This window comes from Cystoisospora suis, assembly GCF_002600585.1.
Source record: "Cystoisospora suis strain Wien I chromosome Unknown contig_2926, whole genome shotgun sequence".
In the NCBI taxonomy this organism is placed as follows: Eukaryota; Apicomplexa; class Conoidasida; order Eucoccidiorida; family Sarcocystidae; genus Cystoisospora; species Cystoisospora suis.
Window position 1 is genome coordinate 49,075 of NW_027155721.1, and position 7,981 is coordinate 57,055.

The following is a 7,981-nucleotide window of genomic DNA, read 5'->3' on the forward strand; positions in this document are numbered from 1 at the left end:
CGGTTAGTGGGTGCCTGCTTCTTACAGCTACTCATGCCGCCTTGTGAATGCCACTCCTTACGGCTACCCACGCAGTCAGCGAGTGCCTGCTTCTTGGGCCGCTGCACATGCTGCTCTGGCCAGTCAGTGAGTGCTGCCTCCTTACAGCTTCCCGTGCTGCTCGGTGCAGTCAGCATGGGAACATCTGCAGCTTCTCTTCCCCTCTCGGTGACGCGTCTTAGCAGTTGGTTGCCCGGCTGCGACGAAACCGGAGAAACCCCGACAGCACCTGTAGCGCCAGTCGAAGCAAAACAAATTTCCGGAGGCCTGGGGCCCGCGTGTTAACTGTTTCTTCCGTCTCGGTTACTAGCCGAACGTACCTGACCGCCCAGTTTCGGAGAAAGACATCGCCTTGGTCGACCTGTTAGTAAGAAGTGCAGGCAGCGCCGTCTGACGTAGCCAAGGGGCGGACGGAAGCTACGCTCCTGGGGAAGCGCTTTTCGGGCGAGGGGAAGTGACTGGGGGCGCGCTGACGCCTGCGTCACGGGGAAGTGTCATGATTCCCCGTCAGACCGTCGCTTGCTGTCGCCTACTACGCAAGTACACTGACAAAGGAAGCCCCCGAAGGGTGCGCCACCAACTCAAGAGCGTCTTTTCTCTCTGTGCAGGCGCATTCGAAGGCGAGGCTCCTATGGGGTACGGTGAAACACTTCGTATCCTTGCCGTAGCCCCGGCTGAGACGTCGACCCAATTGTCCTCCGTTCATCGGTCGTCACCTGTGGAGCAGCAGGCCCGGCTTACAGGAGAAGCTGCATCGAAAAAGGGCGAATCCGACGAAACTCCGGCAGGACACACGAAAGTCCTCATGAGTTGGGCAGCCCCTCAGCCGCAAGCCACGGGCTGATGAAGAAAGACACGCGCGTGTCGCACACGAGGCCCGAACTTAATGCACAGGCGGAAGCCATAGAAACCTTTCCGAAACAAAAAAACACCCTCGGTACATCACTCCGCGTCACAGGGTCGCATCGAGTGCGAGGGTTTATTGTTGGAGTGGCTCCGGTCGCACGGTGCAAGCCTGGGGCTAGAGGGGTCAAGGCCCTAACCGCCCTCTGGCATGGCTCGCTGTGGCCGGAGGAGAGCTTTCAGAGAGCCGGTCACGCCGAAACTGAAAGAGGAGAACGTTCCCGTACTCAGTTTTCGTAGTGCCTTGCCTCCCCCCGTTGTTGTGGGACACCCGGTGTGAGCAGTATGCCTTGTAACTCGGCAGACTAATACTCCCCTGTTCTATTGCCTCAACGTGTGCGAAGGAACCTTCCTACACATTGAGAAAGGAACCTTCACCAACAAAAAGAACGGACAGCTGGCTATATAGCTGGACTGTATGGAACAAACTGGAGGAGTCTTGCTCTGGCAAACGATGGAACCAGATTAACTGTCAGTTTAAACAAAAGCTGTACAACGAAGACTGATGACCATGGAGCCAGTCACCTCAAAAAGCATGAAAAGGCTCTCTCTTGGCATAAATCCCGACGTCTGAGTAACAGGACCACGCCTTTCCGTTACAGGCTCTGCGAGCAGCTTCTATTAGTCAACTAGTGTTGCCTGATCTCATCGGCGTCACCAAAAGAGTCTGATTCTGCCTCTGTTACACCGTAAGCCCGGCGAAGTTCTCTCAGTGGTGCATCAGCATCCGCAATCACCTGGCTGATGACTCTGAACTCTTTGCTGAATGGCAAAAGCACACCAGTGAAAATCTCATCCATCGTCTTGTACACTTCACTCATTCAACGGGACACTCCAAAGCATAGCACACTAACTGCCTCCTGCAACCTTTACCAATAGCTAAATGATCAAGTGAGTCTGCAGACGCCGTCGAGATGTAAGTAGCCATCGCTGGCACACGTACTCGGTTCTCTTGCTGCACTATCACAACACGCTGAACAAAGTTGAAAAGCCTGGTTATTTACAAGTGTCCCGTGCCCAATGCAGACCTTCCTGTCGTCACGAACCACTTTTCAACGTCCGTAGTTGGACCTTTCAATCGCACTGTAACACTGCCCCTCGGGAAATCACTAAACGACACCATTGCCTGGGGCCGCGCACCCTGACTGATGTGTGCAGAGAAGGTGTCGCAGCTATCAGCCCCCAGTCTTCCGGCGCCTTGACTTTACTTCCATCAAGTCACGCACGCCCTACGCACTTCTACGTCAGTTTGGACCCTGGGATAAAGCCTCCGCATATCATACAGAAACGACTCGCGGGGCAGGCCCGCTTACCTGGTAAAAGCCTGTGTCTCCTTAGCCGCTATCAGAGGTTTGGAGAACGACTCTAGAAGCTGATCACATACGACGGCGCTTTGATGGAAACCACTGAAGAGACGGTATAAGGACCTTGTCTACAAACAGGACACGAAAAAGCGTGACATGCAGGCGAGTTAGGATGCTCTCACATCAGTTCGAGTAACAGACCTCTTGTCTTCAACTGCCCTGCGGATCTTTCCCGGTACGGGTGCGGCCCGCAGGATTAAACCTCTGTTATTTTAGGCAGCGTATGAATGAAGAAGACACTGCCTGAGGCTGTTCTTCATCACTAGGCTTGTTGATGTAAACAAAAACATCACCTATGCGCGTGATCGGACCAAGCTACGCTACCTGCTCTCACCCTCACGGCTGTTTAGTCTAGTGGTATNNGGGTGCGAGAGGTCCCGGGTTCAATTCCCGGAACAGCCCTTTACGTGGGATACTCCCTATTCACTCACTCGTCCACAGCACCATCCATCACAAACCCTGAATACGCAAACGCCTCTGTTCCTTTTCTCCTTACCCCTGCAACGTCTACGGCGGAACATTCAGTGAAGAGAGCGCATGTGCGTGCCCCGGGCAGCATAGAACTCGGAGAGAATCCAACGTGTACACAGGGCAACCTGTGCGTTCATACGGGTGACCTCTTACTCAGTCTTGGGATTCCTTTGTATGTACGCTGACCACATAGTGACCCTTTCCCCACACGTGTGCAATATGCCCCTCTATAGAGTTCGGTTGAATGGAATCATTTGAAGCACTCCTAGTGCACACGCTATTACTTCCACTCCGCTTTACTGTCCACCTGTCCCAAGTATCCAAATCCACATCAATCTATCTTGCTATATCTTGCTGTTTTTCTCTTTCTCCATGAACATACCAAAACTTGGAGGGAGAAAAGCCTTTGATGAGAAAGCCTTACAACCTGCTCTAGAGAAAACTTCACTTAGCACTGCGACTTACACTGAATGTATCTTTGATCTCAATAGCCCGATCACCAAGAGCCTCGTAAATTGAAGGGTCTCGGTACCCATGAGCAGCAAAGGCAACTGAAGCTCTCGCAATTTCTATACAGAGACACGCAATACCATGAACTCAGTCCGTCACAGGCATTCCTCCTCTTCCATGAAAAACAGCATTTCTACGCTTATCAAAAGAAGCTAGAGAACCGTATCTGCTCATGCGATGATTCTTCCTTGCTAACAAACAAAGAGAAAGAAGAAATAAGAAATCTCGGGAAAAGAAGACCCCAAGAAAGAAACCGGAAAGCACCAAGACGATATCAGTTCTCTCACTCCTTCTCCTTCGTGTTCTCTCTCGAAAACGTACCTTCATGATCAAGCTCCCCTGTACATGCGTGAACTTTCCTTGCAATTCTTTTACATGTATACACATCAGCCATATGACCAGCCGCGTGAAACGATTCCAGGAATGTCAGGAGTTGTTGGGCTGAAGGGAGAAACCACGGGGAAGGAAGAAAAGAGAAGAAAAAAGCTTTGCTCGGAAGAAGAGAGTCTTCGGGACTCTTGGAGGGACAAACCATAAACTACAATGTATGGAAAGTTATGAATCACCGGTATAGATACCTCCCGGGTTAGTGATGGCTTTGCCGCATATAAAGAGACATTTACAGTCCAAACAGAGAACACATGGATAGACAAGAGCGCAGAAAAAGACACACAAGCATACCAACCACATATTTTTAAGGTTTCCACCTGTATATCTGTATGTCTGCACGGCCAGACTGTACCGTGTTGATCTATACCTATATCTATCTATATATAACTGTATATGTATGTGTGGATATACCACGGTATACCATGAGAGAAGGTCTAGGACACGCGCGCATGTTCTGGGTACCTGTAAGTTGATAGGTGACATTAGGGAGATGATTGGCAATGGACTTGAAGAGAGGATCTTGAGTGAACTTCTTTAGACGGCGAGATAGAATCTCAGTCAGGGTTAAGAGAGAAAACCCATCTGCTTTCTTGAGCATACTCCCAGACAAAGCTAAGGCCAATACTACGAAAAGACCTACACAAGAAAGACACACACATGCATATATCCATAGATGTCTCTTTATGTAAAGAAGGAATGAACACTGCTAGACTTCCAACTTCGCGTCATATACAGAAACATAGCTGGCTAGACTCTTGTAAGGCTCTTTATAACTCCTTAACAAAAGACAGGGCGCCCGCAGGACACGAGACGACTAAGTCATACACAGATATGACTAGAAACATGTCTTAATGTACGAATGATGTTTGAAGATATGTATACATATATATATACATATATATATATATGTATGCATATGTACTGTAGACAAACCACCAAGGATCGAATTCCGTAGCAGATTCTTTTCTGTACCTGAGGCACACACACGTTTCAAAAGCCACGGACAAGGAAAACAAGAGGAAAGAACTCAGTCTGTCTCTGAGGGTCTCCTTGTTCTCTTTCTTCTTTTCTTCCCCTAGAGTCTAGAACCTTGGACTTCCGCTACAAAGGTCGTCAGGTATCTACTGTCTTCTACCCATGAATTAAAGGAGAGGACGCCGCAGGGATGCAAAGCCAAAGCAAGTAAAGAAGGAAGAAGAAAGAGAGAAAGCTACAAAAAGAGGAAGAACGAGAAGAAGAGGAACTAAAAAGAGAAAGGAATGAAAAATGAAAAAGGGGACAAAGACCGACCTGTGTCTTGATTATGCACATCGAAAGATTTTGCAATTTTCGCTGCTATACGCGGAGGAAGCAGATGAGCTGAAGCTTTCACTCGTTTACTAAAGATTTCCCAGAAGGCTCTTGACTTGTTGGTATTTCCCTTCTTCTCTTGTTGTAGTAACTCATCTGCTGTCTCTCCTAGCTTCCTCACGTCTCCGAATATAAGCACATTCTATAAGAAAAGAAGTCCAAGAGAACGAGAAGAGAGGAAAAAGACACACGTAGAACCACACACTCGGACGTCAAATAAAGGCTTACTGAACTCTAGGTGTACAAACAGCATCTGACCCGGACTTAAGAAGATATGGACCTCTACACAAGGCTGCATACGTGTACCTGTACACATACATATCATATATGTCTCTACATAGATATAGAAGTGTATACATGTAGATTACGGAGAAAAGAAAGCATACGACCTAGAAGTGATAGAAACCTCCTGCTAACAGGTGCGTTGCCTGTGTCCCCGTTATATTTGTATGTCTTATATGAACATGGAACAAGGAAATGAATCTGACAAAGATTCGGTTCGTGACCATCGACAAAGATAGATGTAGACATGTACGGGGTTGTAGATGACTTTCTGTGCACAGAGTACAGAGATTCCTAGCGTAGTGTAGACGTCGGTGAATCTAAGTAAGAAGACGTGTAATACTTCGGAAGTAGAGGTGCGTAAGAGAGAAGAGCGCAGGTGTAGCCCACCACAGCTCCGGAAGAGATATCTGATTACACTACGGTTCATCGTGCCGTCAAACTACACCCAAAACTATTACCATTCAGCACGTGTATATGGATATGAGCATATATTCAATATATACATGTACCCCGCCTACGTACAGATCCATGGGTACGTGAATATATGTCTACATTCATACGAGTGTATACCTGTATCTGTACATATGAGAGTGCGGACGAATAGAACAACCATATGAGACAGAAAGAAGAGACTTTGAAAGACGTACATGGTAATCATGTCGGATAGGTTTGAGAGAGAAACGTATTCTTCTATAAGGCCCATCGGAAAGTCCATGAAACGTCGGAGTGCAGAGAGCTCTTCCGGGACCCCCACCCCTCAGAATAGCCGACAGGAAAAACATCCTCCAGACTCAGTAAAGAAATATCTTGACTTCATATGAATGTATATACACAAAGAAGGAGAGAGAGGGAAGAGGTTGGCGAGGACCCGCGGACATTTCCCCAGGCAGATGATCTTTCTGTAGCGAATGATAAAGCCAAACTGGACAGGAAAAAACTTGGGAATCACCTCACGTAGGGAAGGAAGGCTAGGGTGCCTCGGAAAAAGCTCTCTTCGAGAGACTGGGTTAGCTGCAGACCACAAAGGAATGATAAGCTTCCTAATCATACATGTGGATATATGTATGCACATACATGTATATACACATACGCGAGAAAAATAGACATACAATACGAAAGAAGAACTTCTCAACAGGCGGAGAAAACCGGCGAGAAGTTCACGAGGGGAAGAAAAGCAAAGCAAAATGAGTCCATGGTGGATGGAAAGACGGAAAGCGCATCTGTCAAGGGTTTGAAGAAATTCTCTTCGGCAAGCCTCGACAGAAAAAGGGAATACGCTCATGTAGATAGACCGAAAATCTGTACTCATTCATTTTTTTGAAGAGGCACGGACGAGCCGAAGTGTCTATACACTAGATATGATTAGTATACTTGGGGTGTATGTACACCCGACCCCTTCCTTGAGTGTGTAGGTGAGAGTAACATTTAGTACACACTGCGAAACTGTACTTCAGGTATCTGAGAAAAGCCTAGCTTGACTGCAAAAGAAGGGGCAAGAGTGGTGATAGAAACAAGCCTTTTTTTTGTCACGCGTTGCCCGTTTCTTTCCGGCCAGAGTTACTGAAGGCACGTGCCAAATGCAGTACGCGTTTAGTAGTGCTGAAGCCTTTTCATCGCTGCGCTCTTCCTCACGACAGAAAAGTTTGGACGGCTAAGCTAGCTCATGTAGGAGACTGTCAAAAAAAAGTCAGCAAGGAAGCGAGTGGTGTAAGCGCATAACGAAGTAGCACAATCTGATAGAACACGGTAAGGTAGATGCCTGCGAGAAGCAGAACGAGTTCTGTCAGAGGAAGGAAAGTACAGATCTCTTTGTACGGCCACAAAGAAAGTAGTCTACATAGAAAAAGTGAATAAAAACATAAGAGAGGATAGCTGTGTTCTGTTCCCTTCTTTTCTCTCATTTCTTCCTTTTTTTTCTTCCGTGTGTTCGCTCAAGATGCACATACACTGTGGCTGTCCCTTTTTTTTTAGCATGCATGCATGCATGCGGCAAACAAGACAGTTCTGTGTAGGGATGCAACAGAGAACTGGAGTAATACAAACAATGGAGACAGTTTCTGGATCAGGTAATGGTACAGAGGGTAACAACAGCCAGAAGGGAACAGTCCCTCTTTTTTGCTTTGTTTTTTCCTGATCGCAATCTGGTTGTAGCTAGGCTTCCCCGAAGTTCCCGGTAAGGCGACTTTTCTTCTCTTTGGAGACTGTCTTGACGGGCTCTCCGTTTGCGGCAGGGATCTCCGGTTGCTGTGAGAAGTGAGGGCGAGCAGGTCATTCTGTTGGAAGGGACCAGCTGACTTCGTATTTTGGATAGATGTGAAATGAGTGTCCGCTGCTACACTGTAAACACTCACACAAAACATGTGTAGATTGCTTACCCTTATAGCAACAGGTAGTACGATAAGAGTCTACACTTAAACAGTTGGCAGATAGAACTTGAAATGTACCCAAGTACGTGCCTAACCACATGTCCTGTATGTTGCTACGTAAATGCATACAGCTACAGATACACGCGCTTCGTGTAAGGACAGAAGAAAGGATACAGGCTAGCTGTGATCTGTATGTTCTGGATGCCTGTACTACATATCTTCTATTTTACATCTAAACGGTCCTAGTAACCAGATACACAATACCAAATTGTAGCAAGTCTTCCGTACATAATGAATACAGTT

The 7,981-nt window shown here is 47.3% G+C and overlaps 1 protein-coding gene across 1 annotated transcript; it reads right to left on the reverse strand.

Moving 5' to 3' along the window:
- Positions 1-798: 798 nt before the first annotated feature.
- On the reverse strand, positions 799-7,164 carry CSUI_005911 (uncharacterized protein). The gene is made up of 7 exons (XM_068066077.1): positions 5,960-7,164; positions 4,968-5,169; positions 4,140-4,313; positions 3,609-3,728; positions 3,243-3,346; positions 2,256-2,374; positions 799-1,704 (listed from the first exon to the last, which is right to left on the reverse strand). Exons 1-7 carry the CDS (start codon positions 6,092-6,094, stop codon positions 1,572-1,574), a joined length of 987 nt encoding a protein of 328 aa, XP_067921952.1. The 5' UTR covers positions 6,095-7,164; the 3' UTR covers positions 799-1,571.
- Between the last annotated feature and the right edge of the window lie 817 nt (positions 7,165-7,981).

Bases quoted from the DNA above. Each gene is read 5' to 3' on its own strand.
- CSUI_005911 (XM_068066077.1), bottom strand. From the start codon at position 6,094: ATGTTTTTCCTGTCGGCTATTCTGAGGGGTGGGGGTCCCGGAAGAGCT. The intron at 5,170-5,959 runs GTACGTCTTTCA...CTTTTCTTATAG, and splicing joins CTATCCGACATGATTACCAT to AATGTGCTTATATTCGGAGA. The intron at 3,347-3,608 runs GTACGTTTTCGA...GTCTCTGTATAG, and splicing joins AGGGGAGCTTGATCATGAAG to AAATTGCGAGAGCTTCAGTT.